General features: G+C 45.3%; 1 protein-coding gene across 5 annotated transcripts in view; it reads right to left on the bottom strand.

The window, feature by feature from the left end:
* Nucleotides 1-18,262, bottom strand: part of SMYD3 (SET and MYND domain containing 3) — a 752,225-nt gene that overhangs the window by 104,247 nt on the left and 629,716 nt on the right. For all 5 annotated transcript variants that reach the window (XM_073011911.1, XM_073011909.1, XM_073011913.1 and 2 more), the window contains 2 exons: nucleotides 6,809-6,896; nucleotides 1,212-1,386 (listed from right to left, as the gene is read on the bottom strand). In XM_073011911.1, coding sequence (XP_072868012.1) covers nucleotides 1,212-1,386; nucleotides 6,809-6,896 — 263 coding nt within the window. The remainder of the gene's footprint in view (nucleotides 1-1,211; nucleotides 1,387-6,808; nucleotides 6,897-18,262) is intronic.

Raw genomic sequence — 18,262 nt, forward strand, 5'->3', positions numbered from 1 at the left:
TCTGGTTTCCTACCATTAGTCCGAACAAATATCCTAGACCCTGGACTCACTTCTGTTCTTATGTTGACTCTGGGAACTTCCTCTCCCAGATGTCTCCTGAGAGTCTTCCTCTAGCGGGAACAGGAAGTACCCTGGGCTCTGACTTTTCCACCTGCCCCTCTTCACTTACAGCCTCTCCCTGCCCGTTGTCCTACGTTGCATAGGTCTGGTCCTGGATTCTCCCTCTGCTTCACCCCTTTGGACTGACACGGTATTTGCACAGTCTGCAAAGCTGGGAAATTAAAGATTTGCCCAGGATGGACCCCCTGTTCTCCAGGGACCTTCTCCCTCTGCCATCGCTCCCGGTCACAGGTGCTTTCAAGGTACCTTCCCATCAGCAACCTTGCTCTGTGCTAGAGACTGAGCCATTCCAACCTCAGATTATGGTCCGCTGTCTCTGTGCCCTTCCCCTTGGGCTGCCCTCAGTCTCACCTTCTAGAATTATGTTCTCAGCCTACTGCAAATCAGGGTGCAACATCCACCAGCACCTAACTCTCAGCAGTTCAACACTACCCTCCTCAAAGCTTCTCTGAGTTATAAAAACATCTCAGGGCAAAACGCCTTCTGGTCTCAAGGAGCTGAGATCAGTCAAGAAGCAAAATCACCAATTGTTCCTTCACCTGACTCAAGGATAAGCTGAGGCAGGGCCATCTCCCTGCTGTCCTCCCTGGCTCACAAGGTAATTATGAAGACAAATGATTCCACTGAAAGCATAAATCCTGAGAAAGAGAAGGGACCAGGATTTACTGCCAGCCAGACCAAGGGCCCCGTATGGCCATCCTCACCTGGACCAGCAGAGGCCAATGACACAGCCTCTCAAGCTAGGTCTGAGCCCGTGTTCCTCTCCAGCTCCCCCAGCACCCTGAGCCTGCCTTTGTCATTGCAAGCGCCACATCGTATTGTAATCATCTGCTCCAGATCGAGACAGCATCTAATTAGTTTCTGTACACCCACGGTGCCTGACACGCGGAAGGAACTTTACAAATGATGAATGAATGCATAAGTGAATGAACAAGGGGGAATGAATAAAATAAGACTTGGTTTTACACAACGGTTGAGAAGCAGCTGGAAATCCTCCATGCAAAGCAGTAATCGGAATGACTTCACAATATCGATCTTTGCCCAACGTGAAGACGTCCTAGCTCTTGTGTTACCCCCTCCCTGGGACTCGCCTGTATGGCTCCATGGTCCGAGTACCATAGAACAAGGCTTCCTCCAGCAGGCCGAGGTTGATGCAGGCATCCATGGCGCAGTCGAGCACCTTCAGCTGGTAGATGTTGATATCGGGAAGCCGCTCAGAATTGCTGCTGATGATCGCCTGGCACATGGCCAGAACCTGCTCCCACTCTGTTATTAACCTTAGTTAAGGATTCATTGTCTTCATCGAGAAAAAAAACCAAAGTGAAATTAGATTCTCTAAAAGGCTGAAGAGCTCCCAAGCGCAGGAGGGAGGGAAGCACCCGTTACTTTTCACAGAGGAGCCGCCTGAAAACACACTTGAGAAACAAAAACACAGAAGTGGCATCTCAGTGAAGTAAATTCTGTTTACGTCAACAGACTAGCTTGTAACCAGGCCTGTGCTTTGGAGTTTTAAAACTTTCAGGCCAGGCGCGGTGGCTCACGCCTGCAATCCCAGCATTTTGGGAGGTTGAGGCGGGAGGATCACGAGGTCAGGAGATCGAGACCATCCTGGCTAACATGGTGAAACCCTGTCTGTACTAAAAATACAAAAAATTAGCCGGGCGTGGTGGCGGCGCCTGTAGTCCCAGCTACTCAGGAGGCTGAGGCAGGAGAATGGCGGGAACCAGGGAGGCGAAGCTTGCAGCGAGCCGAGATCACGCCACTGCACTCCAGTCTAGGCGACAGAGCGAGACTCCGTCTCAAAAACAAACAAACAAAAAAACCCGAAAACAAACAAACAAAAACTTCTAAAGACCTGTTCTTTCTTCACACTCCTAGATGTGTTCTCTTTAAATCTAGTCATAAATAAATGCAGTCCTTTATTAAATTGGACTAAAGATTAAGTTAATTTGGTTTTAAATTATTTACTCTGTTAGCTTCTGTTTAAAAACTGATTTGAAATTAAAGATGCTTTAGAGAGATTCTTTTTTCAAAAGGAAGAGCTCATGTTTGCTTCTGTGTTATCTGAGTTCTGGGCATACATGAACCCAAATACACACACAACCCACAGGCACACACTAGGTGGAGCAATGTGAAGAAATATATTTCCACGGGATCTCATCTTTTTTTATTATAAAGCAAAAGTGACCCAAGCCTGTACTTAACCAAATAATTAAAATCTGTGTTATTTTAAACCCCCAAAATAAGAGACAATATTAGGAACGTGGCTTATGCACATAAATTGCTGGCAAGGAAAACGATGCTTTAAAAAGGATGGGGAGAAGACTCAATATCCACTTCTCAGTAACTCTGACTTTCTGATTAACTATGAGTCAATAACAATCTCATGTAGCCTTGGAGTGACTTCACTTTTTAAAACTGATATTCCTTGTCTTAGAGGGGCAGTCAGAGGACTGAGGATATGGTTTATGGAGCATGCTTTGACTCCCTCCCCAGTGAATTCTCTGGGAAACAGAGCGAAGGCGAGAGTGCAGGACCCCGGGACCTCATAGTTTCTTCACTGTGCACTGTTAGGCGAGTCGGAGACCAAGGAGGGTCCTGGGCTGGGACTTGCCCTTCTCTCACTCCTGTCCCACCATCACCTAGTGGAGCTCCAAATTCATCTGCTTCATATGTTGTCATTCCAGTGGGGGAAAAGGTTTTGAAGATCGGAAATGGCAGCCTAGCCTTCGACTGTAGTAAAGCTAGATTCAGATCTAATCTAGTCCTGTCATTTATCAGACTTGAGGTTCTGAGGAAGTCAAAGTGCTTAATGATACACCAGAAATAAAAATGACTAATGTCAATGTAAGAATGAGTAATATACTGTATGTAAAATGACACAATTCGTCATGTGTCCTCTCATGAGCCAGGTGGAGTTCTGGGTGTCAGAGACACAGTGGGGAACATTTCCTGGCATGCACAAGGCACACACTACGCAAGCATTAGTGCCTTCCATCTTCCCTCTGTGACGTGACCTCTGAGCCTGACTGGGCTTAAAGAAAGTGGTTCAGTGGACTGACTTTGACTGAACTTCCCTTCATGCCCCCACACCCCTCCCACTCCCACATGACCTGGTCTCTTTACAATCCATGCTTTCTGTGCCATCCCCGGCCCCTAATTCAAAACCCTCTTCATGGAGGTCCTAACAGAGCATGCCCAGCCCTGAACAGCCAACCCACTGTATATGCTCCCCTCTCTGTCCAGCAAAACCTTCCTCTTTGAGTGTCCATACCCTTCTCAGAACATGGTTTTCCAAAACATTAGCAAATACTTCCAATAAACCAATCAAGCCATTCCTGAAAGTGGAGACAAATACCTTTATGAACTATCACAGGAAATATATTTTCTTTCCAGCAAAGGCTTCCCAGAGGCCCAATATCTTACTCCAAAAGATGAGTTCCTTGACGAGAATTGAAAGCACCACAATGCACAGCTGAGAGCCTTTTCTGTCACACCCACTGCAATTTTAGGATGAGTCCTGTCTTGGAAGAATTGACCCTGATCCTAAAAAAGGTTCCTTCTTCCTGAAGAAAAGTGAGTCCAGGATTTGCTCTGGCATTCATCTGACATGTATGTTCAAAGTTTGCTGAATGTATCCCCTAGAGGTTGGGGGAAGCAGTATCTTAGGCAATGCACTGATTTTGTAACAGATTGCTGGGCTAACCTCCGTGACTCTTCATTCCAGGATTAGATATTTGACGAACTGTCAGGAGGAATGACTGTCTCTTACACAATGCTAGACATTTCTGTGGCAAGACTTGTACCTTATTTTAACATTGTGCTGTTTGACCTCCACAATTATTTGCCTGTTCATTTATGTATGTTCCCACTTATTCTAAAGAGGTTTGAGGTGACAGGCCTTAGAAGTAAAAGCCAGATGTGATGTTCCGCAGCCACTCATAGGAATGCATCTACTTTATCCCCCAGCAAGCTGGAAGGGACTACGTGCCAATTTTCCTTCGCAACACTGGCAACTGTCTCTTGGCAAACAAGGCAAAACCTTTCCTTCATAACACCCCAGTGAGCAAAAAAATGGAATAATTTTAACTAAGAGGCTTTTCCCCCAAGTTACTACTGACATGTATTTGCTCAAAGATTTAGTCCCTGGCATCTGTGTGGTGTTTATTACAAGTGACTCTGTTCCAGTAAGGAGCTGAGCTCTAGACCTAGCAGGGCTGGATAGTCTACCCAAAGAGAATAGATTCTTAACGGACAGAACAGATACCCTTTTTTCCTGAATACTTTTAAATGACCATAAGAGGATCAGGGGAAAAGAGAAAGGGAAGCACAGTAAATTCACTTGGGAATTACTCAACTCATTGAGACTCAAAGACTGTCAGTCCACAGAGCCTGTATCCACTTGATCATATTACTCTACTGCTTAAAAAATCATTGCATGGCCCCCTCTCACCTATGAAGTCTAATCTGTGCATGGCAGTGAAGGCTGTGCCACCTTCCCCTCCCTCCCACACTGCACAGCCGGCAGCTTCTCAGCAGCAGTGCATGTTCTGTGCATCTGAACACGTCATCCCTTGTGTTGGACGCCTCTTCTCTTGGTTGGCCTGGTGAACTCCCACTAATCCTCCCAGACGCAGCTCACTGGTCACCTCCTCTGTGAAACCTTTCAACTTCCCAGAGTTGACTATTGTGTCTTTGACGCCGCTGTAAGTCTAGATCTTTACCAAAATATGTATTAATGGACATTTTACTACCCCGCTATGTAGGAGAGTAGTGAGTGCAGGGCTGTGTTTTCTAACTTCTGTCTGAACCATCAGGTGAATGATGTCCAGCAAGGTACTCAGCGTACAGTCTGTTTTCAGTAAAACCTTGTCCAGTTGAAACTGAACTCTGGCTGGGTTATCCGTGGGCCCCAATACCATGGCCAGGGCCCAAACAGAACAAGTCTACTCCTCTGCGCATAAAAAGCTCTTTGAGCCCATGAACAGGGACCTCCTGTTCCAGAGTGGACTGTTTTCCCAGTATCTTCTATCTCATCATAGACAGGGCTTCAAATCCCTCCTTAATTTCAGTTCCACCCCTCAAAACCAGTTGTTTTAATACTTCCTACCTCAAACTGAATAGAAAATTCTAGAAATAATCGGACCAATACTATCATCTCTATCATTTTCTAATCAATATTAATGCAGCCCAAGATCACAGTAGTAAGATTATATTATACTCTTAAATGTTATTAAATTTTGCTGTTTACTAAAGCCCTAATTTTTTTTCACATGTTCTTATGTGTATTTACATATTTTAACTTTTTGATCCAAATAGAAATTGTATGTATGTTCTTGTTATATTTCATCTCTTTAAAACTTGGACACCATTTAAACATTTAGGGATCTTTTGAAGTCCTTTTTTCTTTTGAGATACAGATTCTATCATCCTCCCTCTATTATCCTCCCCATCTACGTCACTTTGGAGATTTCATAAACCTGTCCTCTGTATCTTTGTTAAAGGTATGGAATTATGAATTAAAGAGGACCGAGATGGAACAACGCTCCAGAATGACACTGAATCATTTAACATCATTTTTTCAGTGTAGCTGTTCAGTTAGTTTTGCTAACATCTAATGTAAGTTTCTTGACTACTTTTCGTCAAATCCCTTTCTGAAGTCTCGATACAAATTTTACCAAAGAAAGCCACGTCTCTGTGCATTCACTCGCTCTTGGAGAACCCCTGCAGCATCATGATGATCACTGCTTCCTTTTCCATTCCTTAGTAACCAGTCCAAGATTCTTTGCCAAGACTGCTAATCAGCTCAGTGGGCTATCAACTCAAAATTATGTCCTTCACCTTTACAACTGGAGACCTCCCTCTACCTCCCTCTCTAGCTCTTTACAACTCTCTAAATAGCATCGTCAGCAAATTGGAAATGTTCTTAGTGCCTGGGATATAATTTACCCCAAAGTCTCTGAATGACCTTTTGCAGTCTTTTCATCCACCTTGATCTCTTCCTTCTTGCCTGCTGTCTCCCTTCATCACAGCTTTGCTCCAGTGAACTCCTCTACCAGGAGCGGCCTCCCTCTCAGCCTCGGCCTATCCAAATCCTGCCCCGACTCAGGTTATCTTTTGCACAGTAAAACATCTGTGGAGCCTTCCCAGATGACCTTCATCCTACGTGATCTCTCCTTACTCTGAACTTTGGCCCACCTGTGGTCATTACTATTCATGCCGAGAAAATGTGTCGTGCAGCAAATCCCTGCTGCCACTGTAGTCATGCCTGGTTTAATACGAAGCTTCTGGGTCTGAGGGTCAATGGCACTGAATGACAAGGATTCTAAGCTATTCTTTCCTGGAGATGTAAGTGGTTATGGGAGAAGATAATTGAGGAATTTGTCACCTTTTACACGTAAAGAGACTAACACTTACTTTCCTACTACTATTGGGCCATGAGTGTTGATTATTACCTAAAGGTAGTGAGTTATTATTCATGCTGATCTTGCCACGATCTTCCTTGTCATTACTCAAACTGCTGGCCGGGATCGGGGGTGTGGCCTGTGACCACGGAACAGAGTGAAAACCACTGGCTCATGGAGAGGTCAAGCCCCGCCTTTGGCCTCATTACCACAGGGCTTCAAGAAAACAAGAAAACAAGAAAACAATCCCAACAGTCCAGCTCAACCCACAGGCGAAAGGATACTCCAGTGTGCCTTCAGTTCTTCAATTTTTTTCAGGGATTCTTGAACTTCCTTCCATACTTGCTCATCACCAGTTAGCATATCAGCATCCTGCTCAGGCCAGAAAAGGAAGACAAATAACCCAATTAGTAATAAGCAAAGGACCCGAATAGACCTTTCTCCCAGATATACAAAAGGCCTGCAAGGCCATGAAAAGATGCTTGACATCATTTATCATCAGGGAAATATAAAGCAAAACCACAGTGAGATATTACTTGATACCCACTACCACGGCTATAGTCAAAAAGACAGGATAACAGCAAAGGCTGGTGAAGACGTGGAGAAACGGATACCCTCACACACTGCTCATGAGAACACAAAATGGTAGCTTTGGAAAACACTCTGGAAGTTCCTCAAAGGGTTCAATGCAGAGTTTTCATATTACCAATTAGAGTTACCATATTAACAATCCTACTCCTGGGTGTCTACCCAAAAGAAATGAACACATATGTTCAACAAAACTTGTTCACAAATATTCATAGCAGCGTTGTTCATAATAGGCAAAAAATGCAAACAACTCACATGTCTATCAATATGGCGTATATCCAGACAATGGAATATGATTCTACAATCAAGTACCGACCACATGCTACAACATGGATGAACCCTGAACACGTTCCGCTAAGCGAGAAGCCAATCACAAAGACCACACGTATGACTCCATGGATATGGCACGTCCAGAAGAGGCAAATCCACAGAGACAGAGTCGATTAGTGGTTGCCTAGGACTAAGAGGACTGGAGGGAACTGGAGAGTCACTGCTAATGGGTAGGGGTTTCTCCGGGGGTGATAATAATGCTCTAAAATGGACACCATGCTAGCTGCACAACACTGTAAAGAGACTGAAAACCACTGAACTGTGCACTTTAACTGGGCGAATTTCATCACAACACCTCAATAAAGCTGATATTTTTAAAAAACAGAAGGGGAATAGGATAAATAGTTATTTGTTAGGAGACCTACAGCTAAAACTTTACTAAGAATAAAATACAACTACACCCATGTGAAGCAATTCTGACTCTTCCACCTAAACTAAACACAAAAAAAATTCAGAAGAACATAAAATTATGAGCTACCACATATGAAATGTCTGCCCTCCTATTTAGTAAGCAGGTCTTCTATTTCCCGTTGGCCAGTGTACCTCTGGTATCTAGCGCAGTGCCTGGCACATAGTTGTTGCTTAATCAGCACTTGTTGAATGAATGACTGAAAACCACATGTGCACACAATGCTGAAGGCTTTACTGATATTGTCTTATCTTCACACAATTCTTTTATGTAAGATCATATCCCATGGGGGTAACACAGGCAGGGAGTGGGAGAAGTCTACCCTGGGTCAGGCAATGACTATTGTCTATAGAATACTGAAAAATAATAATAAAACCAACGAAAAGTACATCTGATGTTTACTACGTGCAACAATTCAGAGGTGAAATATTCTTCTCCCCAGGTCAGAGGGTGCCTAACATCTTTCTCCCTAATATATCACTGATCCTACCCAGTTTATAGATGGCAAAACTGAGACTCAGTTAAGTGACTTTCCTGAAAATCACCAGCTTGGAACCAAAATTTCAACCCAGGTCTGATTCCAAAAGGCTATCTTCTTGGCAAATGTTACTCTGTTTACCACAGATACTGCTATGGTCTTTTCAGCATGCTCAGCAAGTCCTGCTTCTTTAAAGTTTCACTAATAGGTAGCCACCAGGCAGGTGTGGCTATTTCAATTTCAATTAATTAAAACAATAAAAAACAGTTCCTCAGCTGCAGCAGCCACATTCCAAGAAGCTAACAGCCACATGTGGCTTTGGCTACCACACTGAACAACCGAGATACAGAACGGTTCACTATGTCACTGCAGAAAGTCCTGTGGGACGTGCTGCTTTCAGGTGGCTCGTCAGAGGGTAAGCACGCTTACAAGACACTATTCAAAACCAGGTGTTCAACATCCACGAGACTTTCAACGGGTGTCAGGGACAAGAACCATCCTAGGAGGTTATATGAAAGCAGGGCCAGCGTGGGGGTGACATAAGGGTGAGGAAGGAGGGACTTTTTCATACTCTAGACATCTCCCTGGAGACTCTTACGTGCCCGTTGAAGGAGGCTTATACAACGACCCCATGAGAGCCACTGCCAGAGTCAGCCTGTGTTTCTGGGAAGAAGAAACATCACTCAAGTGCACCGGGGCAGGAAAAAAAGGTGGGAGGGCACTACGAGCCACAGAAAACAGATCCTGAGACTCTCCTTCGCAGGCTGGGGCGGCGGGTGTGTGGATGAGGAGAGGGGAGCACTTCTGTCTGTGTAATTCGGCTTTGTGGGCCTCTGTGTGTATGTGCTGTGCATATGTGTGATATAGTAGAATGGTTTTTAAAAGGACACCATAGGTGTACTGTTTTTTTTTTTTTAAAAGGAAATTCTAAATACATCCCTAGCTTTCTGTACACAGAGAACGGAGGAGATAAAATGCTCTTAAGAAGGTAAACAACAGGCTAGGCATGGTGGCTCACGCCTGTAATCCCAGCACTTTGGGAGGCTGAGACAGGAGGATCACCTGAGGTCAGGAGTTCGAGACCAGCCTGGCCAACATGACAAAACCTCGTCTCTACTAAAAATACAAAAACTAGCTGGGTCTGGTGGAACGTGCCTGTAATCCCAGCTACTTCGGAGGCTGAGGCAGGAGAATTGCTCAAACCTGGGAGGTGGAGGTTGCAGTGAGCCGAGACCATGCCACTGCACTCCAGCCTGGACAACAGAGCAAGACTCCACCTCAAGAAAAAAAAAAAAAGAAGAAGGTAAACAACAGTCTCCCTCCGAATGCCTCCTCTAAGTCCGTCGTCATCTCCTAACAATCACCTCACTCTCCTGTTCCAAAGCCTTCAGCGACTTCCCACGGCCTCCCAGATCAAGCTTAGCAGTTAGATCTTGGCTGTCGTGGCCATTCCTGAGTGAATATTCCAGTTTTACATTTCACAGCTGGCAGCTTAAACCCTAGACCTAAGCTTGCTAGTCTCTATGGTAACCAGAATAATGGACCCCCAAAGATGTCCACGTCCTGCTCTCCAAAACCTGTGAATATGTTCGGTCACACCGCAAAGGGGAACTGAGTTGTAGACGGGATTGAGGTTGCTCATCAGCTGACCTTAAAATAGCTGAGGGTACCCCGGACTTTCCAGGTGGGTCCAGTCTAATTACAAGGGTCCTTAGAAGTAGAAGAGGGAGGCAAACGAGGAGGTCGGGGGATGTGCTGTGTAACCAGAGGCCGGCAAAGGCAAGGAATCCAGTGCCCTGGAGCTTCCAGAAAGGACAGCAACCTTGCCCACACCTTGATTTTGGCCCGCTGAGACTTGGGTCAGGCTTCTGGCCTACAGAACCCTAAAATAATCAATCGGAGCTGTTTTAAGATGCTGTATTTATGATCAATTGTTGCAGCAGCTACAGAAAATGTGGTCCCTAACATACCTTCTGCTCTTCTGGCCACAGGGGCTCTTTGTGCCTGGCCCTCTCTGTACCTGAAATTAGTCAGTCAGATCACTCATTTATTCCATTAACACTTACTGAGTACCTAACCAGGCACTGTTGTAGGCAGTGGGGATAGAGCAGTACATAAATCAGATCATCATCATGTTCATACTGAAGAGGCAGGTGGAACACACAGTAAGAGAAGATACACACCTGCACGCACACACACGCGCACACACACACACATTTTGTTGGGGGAAAAACAGGGAAGAGGCATGGGGAATACTGGCACCAGGGAGTTCATTTTAAACAGGACGACTGGGGCAGGTCTCACTAAGATGATATTTGAGTAAAGCTCTAAAGGAGGTGGAGGTGTAGGAGACAGGAGTTCCACGGAGAGGGGAGGGCAAGTGCAGAGGCAGAAGCATGCCTGAATATTCCAGGAACAATAGAGGCCAGTGTGGCCAGAGCTTGTGGACTGCAGTGTGTGTGCGTGTCCTGTCTTCCCCCACTTAATTGTCAGCTCTTTAGAGCTGAATATAGGTCGTCTTCTTCTTTGGTCTGGCCTCTCCCAAATATCCAGCATGGTCTTATATGTAACAAATGCTCTGCTGAATGTCTCTAGAATGGATCTGGAAGAAGTGAACTAACTTGGTAATGATTTGATGTCTCTTGTGTTTATTTCAGTTATTCCTCACTACATCTTTGAAAGGCATCAATACCTGTAATTTACAAATGAGGTGCAAGATAGTCCTGAAGGTTACATAATTGGTCCAAATGTCCTTCTACCCCTGATTACCAGAGGTAGGATTCAAACCCAGGTCTGGCTGGCTCCAGAGCCCATGCTCTTTCTACTACCTTCATGCTTAAATTTGATTCGTTTCTCTCCTGGACTTGCTTAGAAGGTGAAACTCATGTCTGAGTTAATACATTCAAAGTATCTTCACCCATGTTTCCTAAGCTCTTCCTAGTACTAGCACTTTCAAGAGGAGAGTAAAATCCTCCAACACAGAACCCACAGCAGATCTCGTGTTCTTCTATCAAGCAGGGTGAGACGGCAGCCCAGGGCAGAACAATTTCATATGGGAATTATAGTCACAACTAAATTTGCCACCAGTGAACATAATCTGATTAGCTGTTCTTTCAGGTTGACCCTAAGCCTTTATTTAACAGAAGAGCAAGCAAGCTTTGAAACTGCTCCTAAACATTTAGAAACGATACCTCTGAGAGCATTTTACACTGGAGCCAGACAAAGTCACACTCACGAACAGCTATCACCTCCCTGCAGTGTTCCACTAGGGTGACTGCCTCTCAGGTTCCAGCTTCCCCTGACCCTACCCATCTGCTGTGGCTGCTATTCACAATTACGTCTACACTGGGTCTGTCTCATCTCCCCGCTCTCCACACCAGGCCGGAGGAAAACGTTCAGTTGCATAGGTGTATCAATAGGGCGTGTGTACAGAAACAGAAAAACTACTTAGGGAAGTATAATTTAAATCTTCTACTTTTCTGATTTGCAAATAGTAAATTACTATGTTTTTTATCACAGTCCCTGAGGTATAAAATTAGTAAATTTATATCCTTATTTTCATTATTTCATATCCAAACACAAAGACACTTGATATAATTCAGGACAAAGTTATTTAGGAGAACGAAAATCTCTTTGAATTTTATTTGTACCACGTAAAAGGAGCTTGAATGGGTGAGTCCTGAAATTTTTTTTTAGGGGATAGAAATATTCATTTTACATTCATTTAAACATCAAATATACTATTGCTGAATTTTCTACAAATGCTAAAAAGAATTCAGCCTAGAAGCAGAAGGATTCCTAAGAAAGTTGGCTTTCCTGGGAAATGACTGAGAGAATTAAGAACCTGCTGGTTCCAGCACTGGTGGCATCTCTGCCCTGACCCACTGCAAGACCCCGGACAAGCCTTCCTTCTCCCGGCCCTCAGCTTCCTCGCCTGCAGAAGGAGCAGCTGGTCTAGGCGGCCGCTATGGAACCACTCTAGTGACTGCAGTAGTGCAGAGCCAGTCTAGCTCCACCTCCGGTCCTCAGCTTCCTCGCTTGCAGAAGGAGCAGCTGGTCTAGGTGGCCGCTATGGAACCACTCTAGCGATCGCAGCAGTGCAGAGCCAGTCTAGCTCCACCTCCGGTGACCACTCTTTTGCACAGCCCCAGGGAAGTCCTTCAATTTAAACAGTACGATCGTGGAGATAGTTCATTTCAGGCAGAACTGTGCTGCTGTTCTCAGGTAAGAACGAGTCTCATTTCTCCATTCTCTCTCTGACCACACGAGACCCTTGAACACTGCCCTCCCAATTCACTCACCCCATTCTTTCCCCGCACAGCTCCACCCCAAAATCCTACCCACGCCCGTCTCTGACTGCACCGCACCCACTCTTCCAGCTAAAATCGCCGTCCTGTGACTTCTGTCAGGACTGGGAACGTGGTTTCCGCCGTTTCCTCGGCTCACCACTCCATTTAACTCTGGCTTTCTTCCCGTTTGTCCTTTGGGGACACAGCCCCTGAGGTCGTCTATCAGGAAACCTTCTCTGGTTCTGCCTTCTGGGTTAGCCTGGTCCTCCAGGCTAACCTAGCCCTGAGCTGACATGAATGATCTCCTGGGCTGCCTCCTGGGTATCCTGAGAAGGCCCTGAGGGGCCGGGACCTCATCATAGCTATATTCCCAGTGCCCGCAAGGTAAATCACTCAGTAAATATTTGGTGATGCAGTGAATGAGAAGTGGGTCTTCCACAACCCATGGGTGACAGTATCACAAGAATAAAATACCTCAACTCCACCACAACAAAGAGAATCCCAACCAAGACAACAGGTTGTTCTTTTCACAGCACACGTCTACCTTGAGTCTAATATTACCACACTAAGGTCAGATACGTTCCCACTGCAGCTGTGCGTATTTGTCAAATACTACAGCTGGCATTGGTCATCTTTTAGAGGCTAAGTGTGATGCCCTCCCCCAGTGTAGGAAACCCCACGCTGGCTCCGGACCCAGGCTTTCTGACAGTCGTACCAAGGCTTCTTTGGGGGAGTGGGCTCGGTTACCTCTCCTGGCTTCTACCTCAAACACCATCCTGAGTTTCTAACAGTGCTCTTGGCCCAGAGGTCCCTGGCTCCATCTATCCCTGGATGATCAGTGAGGCCACCTACATTCCTTCATCCATAGCTGCTGAATCAATACCCTGGGATCATTTCCTTCACTGTAAAAATAGGTACCAGATGATATGAGATCATCTCACCACCACATAAAAGGGTATCACTCAACACGGTTATATTCAATTGGCCAGATGCTTCCTTTGGGTTTCAGAGTAGGAAGTTTACCTGCCAGATACCAGTAGTCACTGTGAATAACAAAGCTACGTTTCTTCCATAGGGAAAGTTTGAAGTCCAGCCAGGCTAGCTGAGTATAAACTCGGGAAAGTGGCCACTGGCTCTGTCAGGTTAAACATCACACAAATCCGCCCAGACCCACCTTGCAGCTCGAACACTCGAACAGATGTGTTCACTTAGCTTGCAAGCGTTTGATGTTGAAACTCTTACACTGGGCCAATTTCAGATGGTTCTCATTAAAAAGAAGAGGACCAGGAGAAAGGTAATCTGCTTCCCAGTACTTCCTGTTATCCAGGACTCATGCAAACTCTAATTAGCTTGAAAAGAGATGGCGTACAGGATGGAAAATAAAATTAATTAACACTTATAAACTTTTCCAGTAATTCAATAATTCGTGTCTTGAAGAGAGGTTTTCAGTTTTTAAAGCAGAATGAGGTTCAAATACATTGTCTGCACTCAGGAGAGAGATTGGAAAGTCCTGAAATTCAAGATTATGAGGTAATTTGCAGTGTCTTTGACTGAGGTAGTCTGGTTGGGGCAATATACTGGGACTAGATTAATATACAACATCATTCAAAAACCTTTATGATTAACAGAAAACATCTTTGCTGGAACCAATTTCCACCTCCTTTGGCAAAAACAACTGAAAGCAGTTCAGATGTAACTGGAGGGGAAAACTGACTCTTTCATAAAGTGGAAAAATAGTGGCTAAAAATAGAGCAACACTGTATCAACTACAGACCAGGCAGCGGGCATTACGGGCTGGGGAATAAGGAAAAGGAAGGAGTGTTCTCAGGTGGAAGCACGATCAAATTGTAGTATGTTCTAATTAGCAATTAATCAGCAAATGTACACAAAGATTAACAGAACTTAGTGAAAAAGAATGCCGGGCTTGGAACCCTAAGACGTGGAACTGAATCCCTACTGCATATCCCTGCTGCATAGCTGTGCAGTCTTGGCAAGTCCTTCAACTGTCCTGAGGCCGAATTTCTTCAGTGGCAACAATTTTCTAAGGAGATGCACCTTCTCATCCTTTCCTCTGCACCCTCTAGAGTTCCTTATATCCTAAATGTCACAGTGGCCCGAGCTTTCAATCCCCAGCCAACAGGAGGCTGACTCGAGTCAGCTGTGTTTGGTGGGAAGGAAAAAAACGGTGGAGGAGGGAGCACATTATCACGTAATCAAGAACCAACTATGCTGTGGCCCCACATCTCTGCACATCCCAATCCCTTTGCCGGGAAGGCTCTTCTCCTCAACGTAGTCATCCAAGCAAACTTCTCTGATCCAACACAAACCACACTAGACAGCCTCTGACGTCCACAGGCACAATCCTGTGCACCTTCCCCTGGCTTTCCCGATGCGTGCTCTGCTGCCTCGCGGCAGTGAGCGTAACTGTGATGCAGACAAAAAGCATGTCCTCCAGATGCTGTCATCAGCCCACAGATGAAGTAAAATTGGTTTTAAAAGGTTATTTTTTCATCTGTTTCATGAAATTGTGGGATCTCAGTGCCTTTAACAGATGTCCGCAAGCAGGACGTAGCAGGGCTTTGAATTCTGAGTCCAAGCAGCTGCTTGCATCCTCGCAAGAGCCCAAAGTTCCCGCCTCCTGCTGCTTCACCCACCTCCCTGAGCCGGCCGACCCCAGGGTGGATGTCCTCCTCTCAGATGAGACAGCCGTCTCCCGTTGGGCAGCCCTGTCACTCCCTTGGATCCAACTGAGGAGCACTTGGGCAATCAGGGGCTGTGAACCCAGTCCAAACACAAATGCTCGTGGGGAGGAGAGAAATTCATGCAACAGCGGAAGCCACTGGCAGCTCTGTTCCATTCCACTTTACATTCCCACCGTCGCTGCCACCATTTGCCAAATGCCCATTTAGCTTTAGATCTCAGGCAGAAACAGGGCTCTCCTGCAACTACACATTTCTGCAAAGCCACACATTCAAACCAACTGCAGTTTCAAGGTTCAGTCTCCAGCTACACAGAATTGCCAGAAGGAAGGGAATATTCCCTTCATGGCTTCTGGGAAAGGGACCACAGCCTTGAAGGCAGGAAGTCAGAACTTCTAGAACCACAAAAGGCCTTTTCCAGCTACAGCCTCAACACCTCCCCTCCCTCTGTGTGGGGTGTTCCCATCCCAGGGAATAAAACTACTTCTCAGAGAAGTAAGCTCATGTGCTTACATAAAATCAAGTCAACCTGGGGAGAATAAAAACAGCATCTACACCCTGAGGGCAGTTTGAAAGCCTACCTCTGTCAGTGGTGCTTGCTAAAAATGAGACTTTTGTAGAAAAGCCTTTTGTAGAAAACTAGCATGATGGGCTGATCTACAAGGGCAGTTAAACACACATGAATACGTTTAGGAAGGAGACACTTGCTTGCACCCTCTCCCCATACTGGAAAGATACGTTCCTGATATAATAACATATAATGGGGATTAGATGACGCAGAGGGCTATGAGCTCCACTTGCAAGTGTATATTCGGACAAATTCTTTTCACATCTGTAGAGAGAGTACCAAATGGATGGCTTAGGCTGCTGTAAGGCCATACTCACGACTCCTACCAAAGTCCTGCCAATAGTGTTGTGTAAACACTACCAGGTGGGAGGTTTGAGATTCTAGGGAAAATGCAAAGATTTTGTGGGAAAACTGTTCTCCTGACAATAGCCATTAAGATAAAGTACATCTCCAAATTTCTGGGTGAGTTTTGTTGTAATGAAGACCAAAGCTGTAGCCCTCATCTCCTTTAATCTGCCAAATCTCCATCTTTTATATTTTCTTCTTTGGGGACAGATGCTCTCATTCTCCTCTGCAAACAGTTAAAAATGCTTTAAGCTGCAGCAGAACAGATTCAAGTGAGGTTTAAGGGGCAGGGTCCTGATGGCAAAGGTTAGGATAACCTAGATGTGGTCACTCCAGAGACATTCAAACATAGCATGAATGATAGCTTGATTTGGGTTCTGTGCTGCTGGCATGTAAGACTGTGTGACAGGCAGCACTATGAACGTGGAACTAAGGAGGCCAGACCCTGGTCCCAGCTCTGCCACTGGCCAGCTGTGAGGCCTGGAGTCTAAGAGTGCCTCCTGGCTCTGCTTGCCGAGGTGAGAACTTCGTCAGGGTTACCATCGAGATGGAAACGAATCCTTCCACTCCATTAGTTGCCTATGTCTGAAGTATATGTTGTCTATGAAAAGAGACCTGAAATTCTGATAGAGTTACTGGGGTTTGTGATTGTGCAACAAATTGTAAACCCTTTGTTCTGATTTGTACCTCCTTCCTTCTATTTTAAACTGAGTTTTCTCATATATAAACAACCCCAGCCATAGCACTTCGGTCTACAGGACCAAAGACAACACTCGACATGGTGCTACCTTCTGCCAAACCAAGAATTTGACAATGGTTACTTAATTCACATATTCCCTCTAACATTTGTATGTATAATGATTACAGGCAATATTCCAAGCTTGGGTAAACATGGTATTTGCTTATCTGCTAAAGCAAGCACATCAGATTATTTCATCTGTGGTTCTGAATTAAAGGAATAGTTTAGCTGGGGTCCACAATGACAGCTTCACATAACAAGTCCCTGGGACACAAGTCTAGACATAGTTTTTTAGGAGGTAATCTTAGGGGTCATCTAAAGAAATGATTTAATTTGACATTAGAACCTCTCTCTTAACATCAGTTAATGGAGGGTTCCATAGCTTCCCCAAGTCTTCAGAGTTTGGGCTGCAGAAATTACACAGTTTTACAAACACTTCATAAGGCAGCACTGAAATCCTTAGACCACGTGTCAAACAAGTCAAAAGTTCAAAAGAAACATGTCACTGAGGGAAAGAATTACTTGAATCTCTTAAAAAAAAAAAAAAATCTAGAATTGTATTTTGTACCTCAGTGGAAAAAAAGCCAGTGTTCCTTCAATTATTCTAAAACAAACAAAAAATTCCATAGTCTGTGAATTAATCCATACAGAGATCTGTCCCTGGAAGCTGAAGGGGGGGTCACCCCAGAGGGCAATCATTTGGCCTAAAGGCCTGGTGAGGAGAACACTACTTTTGAAAGTTTGGGAGGAGACGGGGGTGACCAGATTCCATGGTACAGCTCTTTTGCGCCCCACGTCACATCCATGAGAGAGACTACACAGAATCACCAGGGCTCAGATGCTCTTGCAAGCAACTTTGCGGCCCGTGGAAGTGAAGTGCTGGCTGACGGCACGGTGAGCCTCTTCCTGGCACGCCACCAACAGAAAGCACATGTCTGCGTTTTCGATTCCAGTAAACTCCAGGCTGGCCCTCAGCCAGAGGACCTCTTTGTAATGTCAAAGATAAAAGTACTGGCCGTGTTTGGCACCCTGCCTCCACCTCCATTCTCTTGTAACCCTCTCATAAACCAAGCATGCATTACTATTAACAGAGTCTTCCAGACAAAGGTCTGATGGAGCTTCATAAACATTACCAGATGGCGATCAGACAGGTCCCTGCTTCACAGGAAGAAAAAGAGGGACAGGGAGGGGCAAGGGATTCCACTCAGGACATGCTGGATATTATGGGGAAAGCTGGACACAGATACTCAAATATACACTCAGAGTACTCCCGCTACCAGAGAACTGCTCACT

This window comes from Chlorocebus sabaeus, chromosome 25 (assembly GCF_047675955.1).
Source record: "Chlorocebus sabaeus isolate Y175 chromosome 25, mChlSab1.0.hap1, whole genome shotgun sequence".
NCBI lineage: Eukaryota > Metazoa > Chordata > Mammalia > Primates > Cercopithecidae > Chlorocebus > Chlorocebus sabaeus.